The 23,143-nt window shown below is 44.1% G+C and overlaps 1 protein-coding gene across 4 annotated transcripts in view; it reads right to left on the bottom strand.

Moving 5' to 3' along the window:
• Nucleotides 1–23,143, bottom strand: part of unc13d (unc-13 homolog D (C. elegans)) — a 169,320-nt gene that overhangs the window by 129,674 nt on the left and 16,503 nt on the right. For 3 of the 4 annotated variants that reach the window (XM_060844631.1, XM_060844633.1, XM_060844632.1), the window contains exons 2-3: nucleotides 16,753–16,809; nucleotides 4,456–4,563 (exon numbers count right to left, since the gene is read on the bottom strand). In XM_060844631.1, coding sequence (XP_060700614.1) covers nucleotides 4,456–4,563; nucleotides 16,753–16,809 — 165 coding nt within the window. Of the gene's footprint in view, nucleotides 1–4,455; nucleotides 4,564–16,714; nucleotides 16,810–23,143 lie in introns of those variants that run through there. The other variant, XM_060844634.1, reaches the window with a different exon arrangement.

Here is a 23,143-nt window from a genome sequence, read left to right as displayed (position 1 = left end):
GTCCAGCAGGCTAAGATAAAAGGTAGGGAGGAGGGACTTGGGGAGGGGCATTGGAAATGCGATAGGTGGAAGGAGGTTAAGGTGAGGGTGATAGGCCAGAGCGGGGGTGGGACGGAGAGGTCAGGAAGAAGATTGCAAGTTAGGAAGGTGGTGCTGAGTTCAAGGGTTGGGACCGAGACAAAGTGGGGGAAGGGAAATGAGGAAACTGGAGAAATCTGAGTTCATCCCTTGTGGTTGGAGGGTTCCTAGGCGGAAGTTCCTTGGCGCTCCTCCTCCAGCCGTCATGTTGCTATGGTCTGGCGATGGAGGAGTCCAAGGACCTGCATGTCCTTGGTGGAGTGGGAGGGAGAGTTGAAGTGTTGAGCCACGGGGTGGTTGGGTTGGTTGGTCTGAAGAGATTGAGGGCGGGTAAGAGGCCAGCATGGGGTGTCCAGGTGGATGGGGTGTGTTGGAGACAGGAGAAGGGGTCGTCAGAGGGTGGGCGAGAATCCTGGTTGAAGAAGTAGGTGCGGAGGCGTAGTCATAAAGATGTACAGTACAGAAACAGACTCTTTGATCTAACTCATCCATGCTGACTCGATAGCTTAAATTAATCTAGTCCCATTTACTGGTATAAGCACCATACCCTCTCAACCCTTCCTATACATATACCCATCAAGCTGCCTTTTAAACATAATTGTAACAGCCTCCACCACCTCCTCTGGTATCTCTTGCAATACATGCACCACCCTCTACATGAAGAAGTTGCCCCTTCAGTATCTTTTAAATCTTTCTCCTCTCACCTTACACTTATGCCCTCCAGTTCTGGACTACCCCATCCCAGGGAAAAGACTTTGTCTACTTATCCTATCCATGCCCCTCATGATTTTATAAACCTCTATAAGGTCACACCTCAGCCTCTGATGTTCCAGGGAAAATTGCCCCAGCCTATTCAGCTTCTCCCTATAGCTCAAACCTCTAATCCTGGCAACATGCTTGCAAATCTTTTCTGAACCCTTGCAAGTTTCCCAATATCTTTCTGATAGCAAGGAGACCAGATGGATTATTCCAAAAGTGGCCGAACCAATGTCCTGTACAGCCGCAACATGACCTCCCAAACCCCTATACTCAAATGCACTAACCAATAAAGGCAAGCATACCAAACACCTTCTTCACGAACCTGCCTACTTGCAATTTCACTTTCAAGGAAGTATGAAGATTAGATTAGATTCCCCAACAGTGTGGAAACGGGCCCTTTGGCCCAAACAGTCCACACTGACCTTCCGAAGTGCAACCCACCCAGACCCACTTCCCTCTGACTAAAGCACCTAACACTACGAGAAAGTGAGGACTGCAGATGCTGGACATCAGAGCTGAAAATGTGTTGCTGGAAAAGCGCAGCAGGTCAGGCAGCATTCAAGGAGCAGGAGAGTCGACCTTTCGGACATGAGCCCTTCTTCAGGAATGAGGAAAGTGTGTCCAGCAGGCTAAGATAAAAGGTAGGGAGGAGAGACTTGGGGGAAGGGCGTTGGAAATGCGATAGGTGGAAGGAGGTCAAGGTGAGGGTGATAGGCCAGAGTGGGGGTGGGGGCGGAGAGGTCAGGAAGAAGATTGCAGGTTAGGAAGACGGTGCTGAGGTCGAGGGATTAGACTGAGGCAAGGTGGGGGGAGGGGAAATGAGGAAACTGGAGAAATCTGAGTTCATCCTTTGTAGTTGGAGGGTTCCTAGGCGGAAGATGAGGCACTCTTCCTCCAGCCGTCGTGTTGCTATGGTCTGGCGATGGAGGAGTCCAAGGACCTGCATGTCCTTGGTGGAGTGGGAGGGGGAGTTGAAGTGTTGAACCATGGGGTAGTTGGGTTGGTTGGTCCAGGTGTCCCAGAGGTGTTCTCTGAAACATTCCGCAAGTAGGCGGCCTGTCTCCCCAATATAGATGAGGCCACATCAGGTGCAGCGGATGCAGTATATGATGTGTGTGGAGGTGTAGGTGAATTTGTGGTGGATATGGAAGGATCCCTTGGGGCCTTGGAGGGAAGTAAGGGGGGAAGAATCCTTCCATATCCACCACAAATTCACCTGCACCTCCACACACATCATATACTGCATCCGCTGCACCCAATTTGGCCTCCTCTATATTGGGGAGACAGGCCACCTACTTGCGGAACATTTCAGAGAACACTGCTGGGACACCCGGACCAACCAACCCAACCACTCTGTGGCTCAACACTACAACTCACCCCCACTCCTCCAAGGACATGCAGATCCTTGGACTCCTTCATCGCCAGACCATAGCAACACAACAGCTGGAGGAAGAGCGCCTCATCTTCTGCCTAGGAACCCTCCAACCACAAGGGATAAACTCAGATTTCTCCAGTTTCCTCATTTCCCCTCCCCCCACCTTGTCTCAGTCTAACCCCTCGAATTCAGCACCGCCTTCCTAACCTGCAATCTTCTTCCTGACCCCTCTGCCCCCCACCCCCACTCCAGCCTATCACCTTCACCCTGACCTCCTTCCACCTATCGCATTTCCAATGCCCCTCCCCCAAGTCCCTCCTCCCTAGCTTTTATCTTAGCCTGCTAGACACACTTTCCTCATTCCTGATGAAGGGCTCATGCCCAAAACGTCGACTCCCCTGCTCCTCGGATGCTGCCTGACCTGCTGCGCTTTTCCAGCAACACATTTTAACCTAACACTACAGGCAATTTAGCATGGCCAATTCACCTGACCTGAACATCTTTGGACTGTGGGAGGAAACTGGAGCACCAGAGGAAACCCACGCAGATACAGGGCAAATATGCAAACTCCAACAGACAGTCATCTGAGGCCAGAATCAAACCTGGGACCCTGGTGCTGTGAGGCAGCAGTGCTAACCACTGAGCCACCGGCCCACCTAATGGATGAACATGCATGAACGCACACCTCAAGTCTCTTTGTTCAGCAACATTCCCCAGGACCCTACCATTCAGTGGATAGGTCCTGCTCTGATTTGCCCTATCAAAATGCAGCATCTCACATTTATCTGAATATGATTCTAAACCTCATCTGCTACTTGTCGACCCAGCTGATCAAGGTCCCATTGTACTCTGAGGCAACCTTCTTCGCTGTTTCCTACACCACCAGTTTTGGTGTCACCTGCAAACTTACTAACCATATCTCCTATGTTCACATCCAAATTACTTATATAAATGACTAAAGTTCATTTCAGCTGTCTCCGCAATCAGTAACACAGGCACATGGGATTATATCTTGCTTGATTTTTGAAGGCACTGATGAATGCAAATATTTTCCTGTAGCCACCCAGTAATACTCACTTAATTCTTGTAACTGAGAGGAAAACCAGGAAACAATCAAACCCCTGTCCTGTCACTTTCACAGAGACAATCCTTCCGACTAAACACTTTTCCAAAGAACCAGTTCAAACTTTAACCTTTCTGCTCAAGTTAAAAATCACACAACACCAGGTTATAGTCCAATAACTCTGCGTTGCTGCATATCCCAAAGCCTGCTGGAGAATGGTCACCTGAAGATCCGAGACTGAATGTCCCTGACCGCTGAAGTGTTCCCTGACTGGGAGGGAACATCCCTGTCTGGCGATTGTTGCGCGGTGTCATTCATCTGTTGTCGTAGCGTCTGCTTGGTCTCGGCAATATATCATGCCTTGACTGGGTCACATGAGTATCTGCCGCATGTGGTTCAATACATACATGTCCACTTTGGTCCTTGAGGGTGTCCTATTCTCTCTCTAGTTATTCTTTTACCTTTAATTTACTTAAAGAACCTCTTTACATGTTGATGTTTCCTCAGACAAGGCCAATGAATCTGTATTGTATCCTCTCTAAAGTTTTTATGTTCTTCCTATGGTGTGGAGCCCAATGCAGCATACAATGCTGACCTCTTCAGCATGTACATAGATGACTGGCCCTGGTAGCTTTCCATTAGATCTGCCAAACAACCCATTTAGTTTATGTTGCCCACTTCTGATCAAAGCAAACATTTCTGGTGAATCTGATAAGCTGGCAGCTGAGTTATAACCAAGTTGTTGGCACATGTATGTATAGTGTTGATTCAACAGGTGTGGCTCAGTAGCTTCTCTGTGGGTAGCCCTCTCATGGAATCACTGAAGTGGTGCAAAACTGTATGAGAGGTCATCTTTCAGATGAGGTATTGATTAAGGCCTGGTCTATCCTCTCTAGTGGATGTGCGTTCTCTCAGTGCTTGGCTAATATTTATTTCTCACAAAAGAACCAGCCATTTATTTCATTGCTGTTCATGGATTGCTGCTGTGTGCCATGTTTCCTAGAACAGTGATGAACCTCCAGTTAGTTCTCAAGTGCATGAGACATCCTGAAGTTCATGAACAGCAAAATATGAATGCAATTCTTTCTCTTTTCACCCATTGAATCTGCAGGAAACCATGTTAATGTATTTCAGTATCATTCTGCTGAGAAGGTAAAATATATTGAGTTAGCTTACTCACATTCTGCAGGTAATGAAGGAGCTCTTTCTCGTCTGCATTGTGGGATGCTGAAGCTTTACCATTGCGATGAATAAAGGTATACAAGGCTTCTTCGTATAACAAATGTAACTGAATGGAACGAAAAGAAAATTACTGTCAGCTTCTGAAGAACAATCAAGCAGCAGTATTGCAAAATATCCAGTGTCCAGTGTTCTCGTGTACAGTATTGTCATGTTCAATGTTCTCGTGCTGTGTTCTCCTGTTCAGTGTCCCCATGCTCAGTGTTCAGTATTTTCATGTTAAGTATTCTTGTGATCAGTGTTTTTTGTGATCGAGGTTCAATATTCTTATGCTGAGTGTTGTGTTCCTTGCACAGTGTCTTTGTGCTCAGTGCTCCACGTTCAGTGGATTTTTCAGATCTTCAAACAAGCTCAGGCCAGAACTCTTGGTTACTGTTAAGCAATGTTTATGAACGCACTGTATATGATGGTAAGGGTACAGAACAGCACACTTTGAAGTGTACAGGCTACAACCTTTTAGCAGAGTACCAGCACAGTACAGGGGTCACAGTTACATACAACTTACCTCAGAGGGTCACACCATATTTATTAAACCCATCTCTAAACATTTAGTTGGAGAGCAGGGCAAATTCTGCAATTGACGTATTAGAAAATCCTGGGCAAATCCTGTTCCTTTTCATCATTTAGTGGCTCTGTTGGAAGGTGATTGGGTGAATGCTTTGTTTCATCAGGCCAGAAATACAACTATTACTGTTACAACTGATACAGGGAGAGTGCGGGTAAGTGGCGTTGAAATGCCCATCAGCCATGATTGAATGGTGGGGTGGATTTAATGGGCCAATTGGCCTTACTTCCATTCCTATGTCTTATGGTTTTATGGTTATTGAAAATAAGCAGCAAGGATGTGGCAAGGTGGGTGGAATGCAGGTAAGGAATGGATGGGAGAAGATGATGGAATGTGAGACTTTGAGGGGACAGTAGGGATTTCCTATTCCTTCCTCCCAAAAAGCTGAAGTATAGAGGTGAGCTGAGACAGTGACTGCCTTTGACCAAGTGTGGCATCAAAATCCCTAGCAAAACTGGTATCAATGGGAATCAGGGACAAGCTTTCCGCTGTTTAGAGTCATACCTCGCAAATAGGAAGATGGTTGTGATTGCTGGACATCAATGACCTCAGTCGAAAAAGCTGGAAAAGCACAGTAGTGCTGGTGATTCCTGATGAAGGGCTTATGCCTGAAACATCAATTCTCCTGCTCCTTGGATGCTGTTGACCTGCTGTGCTTTTCCAGCACCACAGACTTGACTCTGATCTCCAGCATCTGCAGTCCTCACTTTCTAATACGTCAATGATCTCAGCTCCAGGACATCATTAAAAGACATTAACATACAATTAGCCCAACCATCTTCAGCTGCTTCATCAGTGATATTCCCATGATAAGGTCAGAGGTGCAAAAGTTCACTGATGGATGTTCAGCATCATTAGTGACTCTTCAGCTACTCTTCACAAGCAGTCTGTGTCTATATGCCAGGCTTGAGCTGTAGAGTGGCAAGTAACAATCACACCACTTAAATGTCAGGCAATGACCATCTCCAATCAGAGACAATCTAATCACTACCCTTGACATTCAACAGCATTAGCATCAGTGAATCCCCCACTATCAACATCCTGGGGGTCAACATTGACCAGAAATGAATCTAGATCAATGATGCAAATAATATGGATACAGGAGGAGCTTGCAATGAGTAAATCACCTCCTGATTGCCTAATGTCTGCCCTCTACCTACAAAACACAAGTGAGCGGATTTGGTGATACTCTGGTTATGGTGATACTCTGGTTATGGTGATACTCTGGTTTAGTCACTAGATTAGGTCTAACAGTCTGGGAGAGTGTGCTTGAATCATGGCAAATCTTGAAAATAGATTTCAATTTCAGAAAAAATCTAGAATTAAAAGCTACCCAGTGGTAACCATTGTTGTAAAATCCCATATTGTGTGCTAATGTCTCTTAGGGAATAAAATGGCTGTTTTTACTTGGTCTGACCTACAAGTGATTGCCCTCTGAAATGGCCCTAGTCAGCCACTCAGTTCAAGGGTGAATAGGGATGGGTGTCAAATGCTGGCCCAGACAGAAATGTGCACATCCCATGAGAACATTTTTAAAACATCAGCAGTGTGATGGAATACACTCCACTTGCCTGGATGAGTGCAGCTCCAACACCACTCAAGAAGCACGACATCATCCAGGTCATGTATCACAAAATATTAGTACAGTAAGTAATTAGGAAGGCAAAAGGAATAGTATCACTTTGTGAGGGGAATTCAATACAAAGGAAGGACAATTTGATATGGCTTGTCCAGTTCTATTTCTGGTGATTGGTAAGCCCCAGGATGTTGCCAGTATAGGTTCAATGATGGCAATGCCATTGAATGTCAAGGAGTGACAGTTTGATTCTCTTGTTGGAAATTATCATTGCCTGACATTTGTGTGGCATGAATACTCCTTGCCACTTCTCAGCCCAAACCTGGACATGCCCACTTCTGACCTTATGAAGGTGAAGCAGCTGAAGCTGGTTGGCCTAGGATACTCCACTGAAGAACTCCTGCAGAGACAGAACGTAGAACAGTACAAGCCCTTCAGCCCTCAATGTTGTGCCAACCTTCTATCCTACTCTAAGATCAAACTAATCTACATACCCTTAATTTTATTATCATCCATGTGCCTATCCAAGAGTTGCTTAAATGTCCCTAATGTATCTGACTCTGCTACCACTGCTGACAGTACACTCTACGCACCCACCACACCTCTATCAAGTCATCTCTCACCCTTCTTCACTCCAATGAGAAAAGCCCTAGCTCCCTCAACCTTTCTTCATAAGACATGCCCTCCAGTTCAGGCAGCATCCTGGTAAATCTCCTCTGCCCACATCCTTCCTATAATGAGGTGACCAGAACTGAACACAATATTTAAAGTCTGGTTGAAGATTTGTAGCTCGGGTGTCCGTTTTTGTGGTTCTGTTCGCCGAGCTGGAAGTTTTTGCTGCAAACGTTTCGTTCCCTGGCTAGGGAACATCATCAGTGCTATTGGAGCCTCCTGTGAAGCCTCAGTGCTATTGGAGCCTCCTGTGAAGCTTCACAGGAGGCTCCAATAGCACTGATGATGTTCCCTAGCCAGGGAACGAAACGTTTGCAGCAAAAACTTCCAGCTCAGCGAACAGAACCACAACAATGAACACAATATGCCAAGTATGGTCTGACCAGGGCTGTATAGAGCTGCAGCATAACCTCTTGGCTCTTAAACTCAATCCCGCTGCTAATGAAGGCCAACACACTATATGCCTTCTTAACAAACCTGTCAACTTAGGTGGCAACTTTGAGGGATCTATTGAGGGACATGGACCCCAAGATCGCTCTGTTTCTCCACACTGCCAAGAATCCTGCCTTTAACCCTATAATCTGCAATTAAATTGCACCTTCCAAAATGAATCACACTTTTCCAAGTTGAATTCCATCTGCCACTTTTCAGCCCAGCTCTGCATCCTGTCAATGTCCCATTGCAACCTACAACAGCCCTCCACACCATCCAAAACTCCACCAACCTTCATGTTATCAGCAAACTTACTAATCCACTCTTTCACATCCTCACCCAAGTCATTTAGAAAAATCACAAGAGCAGAGGTCCCAGAACAGAGGAACACCACTGGTCACCGAGCACCAGGCTGAATACTTTCCATCTCGTACCACCCTCTATGTTCTATGGATGTCTTGGAGCTGAGATGATTGACCTCCAAGAGTCACAATCATCTTCCTTTTTGTGAGATAAATCTCCAACCAGCAGAGAGTTTTGTCCTTGATCCACCACCCATTTCCCTGACAGTTTTTAACATTTTCCTGAAAGCTTTCCCAGCCTTGCTAATGAACTGATTGGCCTATAACTGACGTATCTGTCCTTCTTCCCTTTTGATCAAGGATGTAACACTTGCAATTCTCCAGTCTTCCAGCAGCACCCCTGAATCTAATTCAAATTCATTGTTCATAAATAGTAATAAATTCATTCATTCATCAAGATAATACACAACCAACATTTGATAGTATTGTGCTGAGGAGACATCAATAAACAATTAAATAGTCACTTGAGAATCAAAGAAAAGAGAGTGCCTGCAGGTTCTTAGGAAAAAGCTGGATGGTGTGTATTAAGCTGGTTGTTTTTTTTTATCCAATTTCAGAAAGTAGATTGTAAAGAAGGTCTGATTGCTGAGCTGGAACAACATGTGACCAATGTCACTTCTGGTTAAAAACTGAGGCATTGGAGATGTGAAAAGATAGATGGAAATACAGAAGTTGTTGGTGTCAGAATGCAAGCATCAGTTTAACAAAATATTTCACACCCAAAAGCACTCCTGTGGAGACTGTTATTGCAGCCAGTCAGTAACCAGTCTTCACCCTACAATTGTGCATTATCAAAGCTAGTTGTCGCTTGACTCTGAGACAAAATTGTTGCTTTGACCATTGCAAAATTGAGTCAAATAATTCATTGTGGACAGACAAAATGAGAAAGCTCAATGGAAAATGTCTTGGTGCCCTATACAGTTGAGCTCCTATAATCATCTGAAAGACACTTTCTGTAGCCACTAACCCCTCAACTCAGGGTAAGATGGACTCCCAATACCCACAAACGAGCTGCATCAGGACATTATTTAAATGAGCCTTAACACACTGCATCACCCAGGAACTACAAGAAGCTGAGGTAAAACACCTATATAACGTATTCAGGAACAGCGGGTACCCAATAAGCGCAGTTCGCTAATTCCTAAACAACAGACCTAAACAAGAAAACACTACACACCCAGAGATTCTAGCTGCCTGCCATATATTAAAGACATCTTGGAGACCTTGACCAGACTACTCCGGCCCTTAGGCATCATGGTAGCCCACAAACCTACCACCACACTGAAACAGCTCCTGATGAATTTAAAGGAATCCATACCCACAGCCAGAAGAACAAACATCATATACAAAATACCCTGCAAGGACTGCAACAAACATTACACTGGACAGACAGGCAGGAAACTAGCCACCAGGATACATGAGCACCAACTATCCACTAGAAGACATGACCAACTGTCACTAGTATCCATATACTAGTTTGAGTATATGGACACCAGTTCGACTGGGACAAGACATTTATCCTGGGACAGGCTAAACAAAGACATGCACGGGATTTCCTAGAGGCCTAGCATTCAAACCAGAACTCCATTAATAAATGTATCGATTAGGACCTCATTTACCAACCTCTCAAAAAAAGAACCGGACGTGATATCACCCTCAACCTCAGAGCATAAATAGCAAGTGGGACAGTACGCCAGCTTCATCGCAGGCTCACTGATGATGTTACTGAGCATGGTGAAAAAACATCTGAAAGCAAATTACCAGCTCAGTGAGCAAACTTACAACCTGAAGGAAAAACAGTTGGTGATACAATACATCCCCACATCTACTGGTGTAAGGTTTGCATCTGTTTTCTGTGGAAAATTATACAGAACAGACAACACAGATTTAGGCCATTCAGCTCATATTATTGTTAATATTCCGAACAATCTTCACCCACATCCTATATTTCAGCATATCAACATATTCCATGCCAACATTGGAAACCTCAATATCCTTTTATGACCGATGAAAAATCAGCTGATTGTATGAAAATCTTTCCATATTTTACCATTACAAACATTGTGACTTAACTTGCTGTAAGGAAAATACAGTTGTCATACAGAGCATAATGCAAGGCTGCATGCAGGTCCACAATGGCCACGGACCATAAGACCATAACAGATACGAGTACAGTTAGGTAATTTGGCCCATCAAGTCTACTCTACCATTCAATCATGTTTCTCCACCCCATTCTCCTGCATTTTCCCCATAACTAGGGTGGTACGGTGGCTCAGTGGTTAGCACTGCTGCCTCACAGCACCAGGGACCCAGGTTCGATTCCAGCCTTGGGCAACTATCTGTGTGGAATTTGCAAATTCTCCCCGTGTCTGTGTGGGTTTCCTCCGGGTGCTCCAGTTTCCTCCCACAATCCAAAGGTATGCAGATTAGGTGAACTGGGCATGCTAAATTGCCCAAAGTGTTCAGGGATGTGTAGACTAGGTGCATTAGTCAGGAGTAAAAAGAGGTTGGGGATGGGTCATTCTTCGGAGGGTCGGTGTGGACTTGTTGAGCCAAAGGACCTGTTTCCACATTGTAGGGATTCGAAAATAACCCTTGATCCCCTTACCAACTAAGAACCTATCTCTATCTTAAATACTCTCAATGACTTGGTCTCCACAGCCCTCCATGTCCATGAGTTCCACAGATTAATCACTTCTGGCTGAAGAAATCTGTTCTCATCTCAGTTCTTAAGGGTCATCCCTTCACTTGACGCTGTGCCGTTAGGCCTTAGTCTTGCCTACTAGTGGAAAGATCTTCTCCACATCCAATCTACCCAGTTCTCTCAGTATTCTATAGGTTTTAATGAGATTTCCACCATCCATCCTTCTAAACTCCATCGAGTATAGACCCAGAGTCCTCAACTGTGACTTATATGACAAGCCCTTCAACTCCAGAAGCATTCTTGTAAACCTTTTCTACACCTCCTCCCAAACCAGCACATCCTTTCTTAGATACAGGACCCAAACCTGCTCACAAAAGTCCAAAACCAAGCTGACCACAGCCTTATACAGCCTCAGCAGTACATCTCTGCTCTTGTATTCTAGCCCTCTTGAAATGAATGCAAACATTGCATTTACCTTCCTAACTGCCAACTAAACCTCCATGTTAATCCTGAGACAGGTCTCTCAAGTCCCTTTGTGCTTCAGATTTCTTAAGTCTTTGCCCATTTAGAAAATAGTCTTTACCTTGATTCTTCCTACAAAAGTGCATAATCTCACATTTTTCCATATTGTATTCCATCTGCCACTTCTTTGCCCACATTTCTAGCCTGTCCAGGTTCTTCTGCCACTTCCTCACTTCCTCAATACTACCTGTCCCTCCCCCTACCTTTGTATCATCTGCAAACTCAGCAACATTGCCTTCATCCAGATTGTCAATGTAGAACGTGAATATTCTTCCCTGTGTCTGTGTGGGTTTCCTCCAGGTGCTCCAGTTTCCTTCCACAATCCAAAGATGTGCAAGTTAGGAGAATTGCCATATTAAATTGCCCCTAGTGTTCAAGGATGTGAGGTTAAGTGCATTAGTCAGGAGTAAATGTAGAGAAATAGGATATGGGAATGGGTCTGGAACTGTTCGGAGGGCCGTGTGGACTTGTTGGGCCTAATGGCCTGTTTCCACACCATAGGGATTTTATGATTCTATGAATAGTTGTGGTCCCAACATGGATCCCTGTGGAACTCCACTAATCACTTGTTGCCATCCTAAAAAAAAACCCTTTATTCATATCATTTGCCTTCCGCCAGTCAGCCAATCCTTTTTCTATCCCAGTACCTTGTCCCTAATACCATGTGCTCTCATCTTATTTAGCAGTCTCCTGTGTGGCATCAAAGGCCTTCTAGGAATCCAAATAGATCATGTCCACTGGCTCTCCTTTATCTAACTTGTTTGTTGCCTCAAGGAATTTTAACAAAGTTGTTAGGCGCGACCTCCCCTTGACAAAGCTGTACTGACTCCTTCCTATCTTATCACGCACTTCCAAGTATTCCACAATCTCATTCTTAATAATGGACTCTAAAATCTGACCAATTTTAGTCTGATTACTGAAATCAGGCTAACTAATCTCCTGTCTTATGCCTTTCTCCTTCCTAAACAGGAGTATTGCATTACCTATTTTACAATCCTCTGGGACCCTCCCTGGCTCCAGTGATTCTTGAAAGATCACCATCAATACCTCTATAATTTCTTCAGCTCTCCCCTCCAGAGCACTGGGGCATATTCCATTTGATCCAGGTGATTTATCCACCTTCAGCCCTTTCAGTTACCCCAGTACCTTCAACTTAGTGATGGCCACCACACTCACTTCTGCCCCCTGACAGTCTTAAAGTTCTGGTGTATTCCACCTTGAAAACTGATGAAAAATATCTATTCAATTCTTCCGGTATTTCTTTGTCCCCATTACTACTTTTCCAGTCATCCAATATTTACTCTTGCCTCTCTCTTAATTTTTAGATGTCTAAATAAAAACTGTTGCAATTTCTTTTATATTACTAGCTAGCTTAATCTTGTATTTCATCCTCTCTCTGTCTCTCCTTATTCCTTTTCAGTTATCCTCTTTTTAAAGGCTTCCCAATCCTCTGGCATCCCACCAATCGTCATCTTATTTTTTGTTTTTGTGCTGTCCCTGACTTCTGTCATCAACCACAGTGGCCTCATCCTCCCCTTAGTATGTTCTTTCTTCCTTTGGATGAATTTCTGCTGTGCCTCCCGAATTACCTCCAGCAACTCCTGCCATTGCTGCTCCACTGTCTTCCCTGCTACACTCCCCTTTCCAATCCAATCTGGCCACTTGGTCTCTCATGTCTTTTTACCTACCTTTACTCAATTGTAATAGTATTATATTTGATTGCAGCTTATCCCTCTCAAACTGCAGGGTAAATTCTATCAGATCATGATTACTGCTCCTAGGTGTTCCTTCGCCTTAAGCTCTCAAATAAAGTCTGCCACATTACACATCACCACCAAATCTGGAAATGCCTGTTCCCTACTGGGCTCTCCAACAATCTGCTCCAAAAAACCATCTTGTAGACATTTTAAAAATTATTTTTCTTGAGATCTGCTATCAATCAAATTTTCCCAGTCCACCTGCGTATTGAAGACTCCTGTAAGTATTGTAATATTTATATGTCTTTTCTCTTTCCCGATTTATCTTCCTCCCCACATCCTGGCTACTGCTCGGAGGACTGCCGTGCAGAGCATGTTGCAGCCCTGCACGAAGGTTCACAACAGCCATGCACAGCATAATGCAGCCCTGCAGCCAGGTCATACAAACGTCACACACAGCATAATGCAGTCCTGCATGCAGATCTGATTGAGGAAGGTTTGAGATTTAGAATCTATTTGGAAATCTTGTTAAGAAGGACAAAACTTGAAACTCCAGGAATGTTTTCAGTCAGATGAGGAGATATGCAATGACCTGTGCAGCCCAGTGAGCTGTCCATCGCCCCATTCATTCCTGGCAGTTAATGACCACAGCTGAAAATCGTGTTGCTGGAAAAGTGCAGCAGGTCAGGCAGCATCCAAGAAGCAGGAGAATCGACGTTTCAGGCATGAGCCCTTCTTCAGGAATAAGGAAAGTGTGCCAAGCAGGCTAAGATAAAAGGGAGGGACTTGGGGGAGGGGCATTGGAAATGCGATAGGTGGAAGGAGGTTAAGGTGAGGGTGATAAGTTGAAGGTGATAGGCCGGAGTGGGGTGGGGGTGGAGAGGTCAGGAAGAAGATTGAAGGTCCACCTCAAACAAGATAGAATTGAACCATCTCCGCTTCACATTCAACAGCATCACCATCATTGAATCGCTCACTATCAAAATCCTTTTTTTTTAATTCATTCAGAGACATATGTGCTTTGCTTGAGGAGGTAGCATTTATTTCCCTTTCCTAATTACTCCTGAGAAGGAGGTGGTGAGCTGCCTTCCTGAACCATTGTGGTCAATGTCCTGTAGGTAGACTCATAATGGGTTTATAAACAGAGTTCTGGGATTTTGACCCAGAAGGAATGACAATATATTTTCAAGTCAGGATAATAAGTGACTTGGAAGGGAACTTGCAGTGGTGGTGTTCCTATGTATCTGCTGATCTTGCCTTTCTTGCTGGTGTGTGATCATGGATTTGGAAAATGCTGAGTAAGCAGATTTGGAGAAAGGGGGAGTGATTAGATGTCTGTGAATGTAGCATCAATCAACTGGGCTGCTTTGTCTTGGATGGTGTCACGCATGCTGAATGTTGTTTGAGTTGCATTCAACCAGGCAATAGGGGAGGACAGGCTTTGGAGAGTTAGATGAGTTACTCACTACAGGATTCCTCACCTCTGGCCTAGGAACTTTCCATTGACTGTAAGAAGAGGTCAGAGGCCGGGAATTCTGCAGCAAGTAGCTGACTCCCATCTCCCCTATGGCTGGATGTCACCCACAAGGCACAGTAAAGGTGTGATGGATGGCTGCAGCTCCAACAGCACTTAAGAAGCTCAACATCATTCAGGGTAAAGTAATCTGCTTGATTGGTATCCCATCCACTCTTTAAACAATCAGTTTCTATACCATCAAGATCCATTGAGTAGGTGAACTGCAGTAATTTGCTATTGTTCCTTCAAAAGCACTTTCCAAATATGCAAAGTCCAACAATGTGAATTCCAGAAAGTCAAGGGCAGCAGAAAACATCACCCCCTGCATGATCCCCTTCACACACAGCCATTGCTGGGAAATATATCTCTGTCTCTCCACTATTTCTGGGTCAAAATCATTCCTTCCACCTCATCGGATGCAGTGCTTCAAGAAACCAAACCATGACTACCTTCTCAAATGCAACATTCACATCAATTGACCAATAAAAAATACATCCAGAGACTTTATAAGTACTGGAAACCATGCAAGTGTCCTTCATTTTATATTCTTTGAGTGTTTGTATAATGATCTCCAAAGAGATTCACAGCCAAGGAGGTAAATTTTCAGTGCAGTCACTATTGTAATCCAGTGAAATATGACAGGTAGATTGTCCAGATCATCTGTTTTGGTGAGGTCAGTTGATAAATCAATATTGGCCAAGACACTGGGATGCAGTCCCTCTGCTATGTTTCAAAATTACATCATGGGATGGTTTATGCCCACCCATGAAGGCAAATAGTTGCCTCTGCTTAATATCTCATCTAACAGCTGGTGGTGCCACCATTGCTGAACTTCCTTGGACCTGTGTCAGGAATATCAGCCACATTATGTGCTCAGGTCTTTGGAGTCAGACTCTGGCCAATGATTCAGAGATGGTAGTACTTATTTTAAGCCTTGGCTGACTTATTAGTGTCATTTGCATCTTGCAGAACTTAGTGAATGTTCTTCACAAGTAACAGAACATGATCCAATTCCGGTCACCGACTTCCCTGATGGTCTAATGGTTAGGATTAGGTGCTCTCACTATCATGGCCAGGCTTTCTCCATCAGAGATTGGCACTTTTGTTTAATAAAGAGGTGATGGTGTCATTGTGTTGTCAATGGATTATTAATTCAGAGACCCAAGTAATGTTCTGAGGACCTGCATTTGAATCCCCCCCTTCACCCCCACCATCGTTGTAGTAAATGGTGTAATTTCAATTTAATAAATCCTGGAATAAAAGCCTAATAATGACAACGAAACATTTGCCATAAAACCCCACCTGGCACATCAAGAAATCTGCCATCTTCACCTGTCTGCCCTACATGTAACTCCAGACCCACAGCAATGTGGTTGAGTCTTAACTAGTTCTGAAATGACCTAGCAAATCACTCAGTTGTATCAAACAATAGAAAGTCTCAAAAAAAGGAATGAAACTTGAAACAACAACAGTAGAAACAACCCTGTCAACACCTCAACATCTTCCATACTACATCTGGGGGCCAGTCCCAAAATTGGGACAGCTGTCTTACAAACTAGTCAAGCAACATAATCATACTCATGGAATCATACCTAGCAAACAGTGTCTCAAATACCACCATCACCATCCCCATTCCACCAGCAGGACAAACCCAGCAGAGGTGGCACCACAGTGGCATATATCTGGGAGAGAATTGCCCAAGCAATCCTCAAAATTGTCTCCGGATTCCATGAAGTCTCATAGTATCAGGTCAAACACGGGCAAGGAACCCTCTTGCTGATTACCGCATACCACTAATGTCCATCACCAAGAGTGGCTCAGCAGCAACATTTACTGATTGAGTTGGTCAGGTCCTAAAGGATGTAGCTGCTAGACCCCATCTGTAGCAGATGGTGAGGAAGCCAACAAGATGGTAAAACAGACTTGACTTCATCCTTACCAATCTGCCGGCTGCTGAGCTGTCTGTTTGTGGCAGCATTGGTAAAAGTGATCACCTCACAGTCCTTGTGGAAACAAAGTCCCTTCTGCACAAAACTGAAGAAGAGTCAGACCAAACTACAAATGTTAACTCTCTTTCTCTCTTCATAGATGCTGCCAGCCCTACTTTCCAGCATTTTCTGTGTTTGTTCCAACTAATACATGGCTCTCCTATCAGGCTTGCATATACCATACACATATCAACACATGTCCACACATACAGTCACCATAACTTACAAACAGGTGTAGATTCACACTCTTGAACATGTTTTTACCTCTTCCTTTGTGAACTGAGCAAGTTTGGTTTTTCCTTTCAGGGCCTGTGGCTCCATCTGTGGAATAATATTAACAACACACTTAGATCATTATTTAATCAATACCTGATTGATCACAAGAATATATGAGCCAATATAGAATTATATTACAGATAATAGAAGACAGAAAGAAGCATTAGTAAAATCATTTGCATGCTGGTCTAAGCACTTAATTAGTTTTGGGCCTCAGCTTAAACACTTACCTGACCTGGGCTTTTAAATACTGCCAATTAATTGCAGGATTATAACAGAATGTCTGAATTCTATACTTTATATTCAGGTAACTTTTGTGTGGAGCCACAGGAGATGGGGGAGATACTAAATGAGTATTTTGCATCAGTGTTTACTGAAGAAGAAATGGAAGACAGAAAATGTGGGGAAATAGATGGTGATGAAAAATGTCCATATTACAGAGGAGGATGTCTTGAAACTGGAGGTTGGCTAATGTCGTCCCATTATTTAAGAAAGGTGGTAAGGACAAACCAGGGAACTATAGATTGGTGAGCCTGACGTCGGTGGTGGGCATGTTGTTGGAGGGAATCTTGAGGGACAGGATTTACACATATTTGGAAAGGCAAGGACTGATTAGGGATAGTCAGCATGGCTTTGTGCGTGGGAAATCATGTCTCACGAACTTGGTTGAGTTTTTTGAAAAAATAACAAAGAAGATTGATGAGGGCAGAGTGGTAGATGTGATCCATATGGACTTCAGTAAGGCATTCGACTAGGTTCCCCATGGGACACTGGTTAGCAAGGTTAGATCTCATGGAATACAGGGAGAACTAGCCATTTGGATACAGAACTGGCTCAAAGGTAGAAGACAGAGGATGCTGGTGGAGGGTTTGTTTACAGACTGGAGGCCTGTGACCAGTGGAGTGCCACAAGGATCGGTGCTGGGATCCTTTTGATCCCACTACTTTTCATCATTTATATAAATGATTTGGATGTGAATGTAGGAGGTAAAGTTAGTAAGTTTGCAGGAGGTGTAATGGACAGCGAAGAAGGTTCCTCAATGGGATCTTGATCAGATGGGCCAATGGGCTGAGTAGTGGCAGATGGAGTTTAATTCAGATAAATGCGAGATGCTGCATTTTGAGGAAGCAAATGTTAGCAGGACTTATACACTTAATGGTAAGGTCCTGGGGAGTGTTGCTGAACAAAGAGACCTTGGAGTGCAGGTTCGTAACTCCCTGAAAGTAGAGTCACAGGTAGACAAGATAGAGAAGAAGGTATTTGGTATGGTTTTCTTTATTGGTCAGAATATTGAGTACAGGAGTTGGGAGTCATGCTGCAGCTGTACAGGACATTGGTTCAGCCACTTTTGGAATATTGTGTGCAATTCTGGTTAGCTTCCTATTGGAAGGAACTTGAGAGGGTTCAGAAAAGATTTACAAGGATGTTGCCAGGGTTGGAGGATTTGAGCTATAGAGAGAGGCTGAATAGGCTGGGTGCTTTTTCTCTGGAGTGTTAGAGGCTGAGGGGTGACCTCATAGAGGTTTATAAAATCATGAGAGGTATGGATAGATAAATAGACAAAGTCTTTTCCCTGGGGTGGAGGAGTCCAGAACTAGAGGGCCATAGGTTTAGGGTGAGAGGGGAAAGATATAAAAGGGACCTAAGGAGCACCTTTTTCACACAGAGGTTGGTATGTGTATGGAATGAGCCGCCAGAGGAAGTGGTGGCGGCTCGTACAATTGCAACATTTAAAAGGCATTTGGATGGGTATATGGATAGGAAGGGCTAGTGGGATATGGGCCAAGTGCTGGCAAATGGGACTAGATTAGACTGGGATATCTAGTCAGCATGGCAAAATTGGAACAAAGGGTCTGTTTCCGTGCTGGACATCTCTATGACTCTATGACTCTTAAATTTTGGAATGGTCGAAATCATTTGATCACATTTCTATCTTGTTCAATCTCAAACAGCTGAGACCAATCTTGTAAGATAGTGACAGGCTGAAAAGAACAGGAAAGGCAGTGGTGCATATCAGGAAGTAATAATATGCTGACACTAAGTTTGGACAGGGTTTAAACTAACTTAATTTAATTGTGTGAATGAAGAGGTAATAACAGAGAGGTGAACTGGGAGCTGGAAGAGACAGGTAGTACCAAAGTAACAAATAGTGTAATAATTAGGTGCATTCAGTATAAGGCTGGCGTAGAATGAAGTCTAAATTAGGGTATGTGAATGTGTAGAGTGTGGTAAAAAGGATTGGTCAGTTTCAGGCCCAGATAACTGTGAAAATATGTGATGATAATGGAGACCTTGCTCAAAGAAGTGGGTTATAAATACAGAAAATAAAGTGGATACTATTTAAATCGCAGAACTCTGGAGTACAGAAGGATCTGGATGCTGTGGATCATGAATCACACAACAGTGGTATGCAAGTACAGCAAATGATGAGAAAGAAATTACACACAGACATTTATTGCAAGGGAAGGGAACATAAAAGCAGGGAAATTTTATTGCAGCTGTACAGAGCTTTGGTGAGACGACATCTGGAATAGTGCATACAGTTATGGAGTACTCATTTCATAGAGTGCAGAAAAGACTCTTCAGCCCATCAAGTCTGCACCAGTATAACCACTATTAGAAGTGCACTAATCCCAATTCCCTACACTTGTCCCATATCCTTGAATGCTATGATATTTGAAGAGCTCATCCAAATTTTTTTAAAGGTTGTAAGGTTTCTGGCCTTCACGACCTTCCCAGGCACTGCATTCCAGATTCCCACCGCTTGCTGAGTGAAAACGTTTTCTCCCAAATCCCTTATGAATTTCCCATTTTCTCTTTTGGAGAGAAATATATAGGGGTCCCCAATTTGCAAATATCTGGCTTACCAATGCCCATGTTTACAAACTTGATCCTGTATGGGGATGCAATTTTAAACATCCTACGTATAATTGTTTCCTGTAGTTGTGATTTACAATCCTACATTGTGTTCTGAATCAACTTGCAAACAGACACAGGAATGGAACCCATTCACAACCTGGAGACTGCTTTGATTTGAAAATTGCTTTGACAACCATTCAGAGAAGGTTCATTTGAATAATTTCTGGCACAAAGGGGTTTATCTTGAAGAAAGGTTGAACAGGCTAGGCCCGATTCATTTGGAGTTCAAAATATAAGCAGTGATCTTATTGAAATGTACAAGATCCTGAGGAGACTTGACAGTTGAATACTGGATGTTTCCTCTTGTGAGGAAGGCTAGAATTAGGGCACACATAGAACATAAAACATAGAACAATACAGCACAGAACAGGCCCTTTGGCCCACGATGTTGTGCCGAACATTTGTTCTAGCTTAAGCACCCTATCCGTGTACCTATCCAATTGCCGCTTAAATGATTCTGACTCTGCCACTCCCACAGGCAGCGCATTCCATGCCCCCACCACTCTCTGGGTAAAGAACCTATTCCTGACACCCCCCCCATACCTTCCACCCTTCACCTTAAATTTATGTCCCCTTGTAACACTCTGTTGTACCCCGGGAAAAAGTCTCTGACTGTCTACTCTATCTATTCCCCGATCATCTTATAAACCTCTTATCAAGTCACCCCTCATCCTTCGCCGTTCCAATGAGAAAAGGCCTAGCACTCTCAACCTATCCTCGTACGACTTATTCTCCATTCCAGGCAACATCCTGGTAAATCTTCTCTGCACCCTCTCCAAAGCTTCCACATCTTTCCTAAAGTGAGGCAACCAGAACTGCACACAGTACTCCAAATGAGGCCGTCCCAAGGTCCTGTACAGCTGCAACATCACTTCACGACTCTTGAATTCAATCCCTCTGCTAATGAATGCTAATACACCATAGGCCTTCTTACAAGCTCTATCCACCTGAATGGCAACTTTCAAAGAGCTATGAGCATAGACCCCAAGATCCCTCTGCTCCTCCACCTGACTAAGAACCCTACCGTTAACCCTGTATTCCGCATTCTTATTTGTCCTTCCAAAATGGACAACCTCACACTTGACAGGGTTGAACTCCATCTGCCACTCCTCAGCCCGGCTCTGCATCATATCTAAGTCCCTTTGCAGCCGACAACAGCCCTCCTCACTATCCACAACTCCACCAATCTTTGTATCGTCTGCAAATTTAATGACCCACCCTTCGACTCCCTCATCCAAGTCATTAATAAACATTACAAACAGCAGAGGACCTAGAACTGATCCCTGTGGAACTCCACTTGTAACTGGGCTCCAGGCTGAATAGTTACCATCTACCACCACTCTCTAACTTCGACCGGTTAGCCAAATTTCCCACTATCCCATGCCTCCTGACTTTCCGCATAAGCCTACCATGGGGAACCTTATCAAATGCCTTACTAAAATCCATGTACACTACATCCACTGCTCTACCCTCATCCACATGCTTGGTCACCTCCTCAAAGAATTCAATAAGACTTGTAAGGCAAGACCTACCCCCCACAAATCCGTGCTGGCTGTCCCTAATCAAGCAGTGTCTTTCCAGATACTCATAAATCCTATCCCTCAGAACCCTTTCTATTACTTTGCCTACCACTAAAGTAAGACTAACTAGCCTATAATTCCTGGAGTTATCCCGATTCCCTTTTTTGAACAGGGGCACAACATTCGCCACTCTCCAGTCCCCTGGTACCACCCCCGTTGACAGTGAAGACGAAAAGATCATTGCCAATGGCTCCCCAATTTCCCCTCTTGTTTCCCACATAATCCTAGGATTTTTCCTGCCAGGCCCGGGGGACTTGTCTATCCTCAAGTTTTTCAAAATGCCCAACACGTCTTCCTTCCTAACAAGTATCTCTTCTAGCTTACCAGTCCATTTCATACTCTCCTCTTCAACAATACGGTCCCTCTCATTTGTAAATACTGAAGAAAAGTACTCATTCAAGACCTCTCCTATCTCTTCCGACTCAATACACAGTCTCCCACTACTGTCCTTGATCGCACCTACCCTCGTTCTCGTCATTCTCATGTTTCTCACATACGCATAAAAGGCCTTGGGGTTATCCTTGATCCTTCCCGCCAAAGATTTTTCATGCCTCTCTTAGCTCTCCTAATCCCTTTCTTCAGCTCCCTCCTGGCTATCCTGTATCCCTCCAACGCTCTGTCTGAACCTTGTTTCCTCAACCTTATGTAAGCCTCCTTCTTCCTCTTTAGCAGAATTCAACCTCCCTCGTCAACCAAGGTTCCTTCACACGACCATCTCTTTCCTGCCTGACAGGTATATACATATCAAGGACACATCACATCGGTTCCTTGAAAAAGTTCCACATTTCAATGACATCCTTCCCTGACAACTTATGCTCCTCAGATCCTGTCTTGCAGCATCGTATTTACCCTTCCCCCAATTGTAAAACCTACCCTGTTGCACGCACCTATCTCTCTCCATAACCAAGGTGAAAGTCACAGAATTGTGGTCACCATCACCAAAATGCTCGCCTATTAACAAGCCCATCACTTGTCCCGGTTTGTTACCGAGTACCAAATCCAATATGGCCTCCCCTCTGGTCAGACAATTTACATACTGCATTAGAAAAGCTTCCTGGACACACTGCACAAACACCGCCCCATCCAATCTACTTGGTCTAAAGAGCTTCCAATCAATATTTGGAAAGTTGAAATCGCCCATGACTACTACCCTGTGGCTTCTGCACCTTTCCAAAATCTGTTTCCCAATCTGTTTCTCCACATCTCTGCTGCTATTGGGGGCCTATAATAAACACCCAACAAGATGACTACTCCCTTCCTATTTCTGACTTCAGCCCATACTACCTCCAAAGGCAGATCCCCCTCGAACTGCCTTTCTGCAGCCATTATACCATTTCTAATTAGCAACGCCACACCCCCTCCTTTTTTACCACCCTCCCTAATCTTACTGAAACATCTGTAACCAGGAACCTCCAACAACCATTCCTGTCCCTCATCTATCCACGTTTCCGTGATGGCCACAACATCGTAGTCCCCCATATATTTATCGGCACAGAAATATTTATAGACTATGAGAAACTGGAGGAACTGAAACTATGAAGGACTATTTGGATATTCTTTGGTTGAAGGAGGTGTTTCATGTGATTTCTTTGAAGGTCAAAAGATTAAAAGAGGACTGTTGATTATCTGCAAGACGTTTTGGGAGAATAGTCCGGTAAAGCTTTTAAGTGGCAGAGGTAGGTTTAATGGCCCTTAATTGCTGGACGAACAGATTTGGAAATGCCTTATGAACTGTGCTAAGTGAAAGTGAGGACTGTAGATGCTGGAGATTAGATTCGAGAGTGAGGCGATGGATAAGCACAGCAGGTCAAGCAGCATCCGAGGAGCAGGAAAATCGACATTTCGGACAAAAGTCCTTCATCAGGAATACTAACTGTGCT

Source organism: Hemiscyllium ocellatum, chromosome 25 (genome assembly GCF_020745735.1).
Source record: "Hemiscyllium ocellatum isolate sHemOce1 chromosome 25, sHemOce1.pat.X.cur, whole genome shotgun sequence".
Classification (NCBI taxonomy): domain Eukaryota; kingdom Metazoa; phylum Chordata; class Chondrichthyes; order Orectolobiformes; family Hemiscylliidae; genus Hemiscyllium; species Hemiscyllium ocellatum.
The sequence above is the reverse complement of the archived record's forward strand: the minus strand, read 5'-3'. Positions and strand labels throughout refer to the sequence as shown.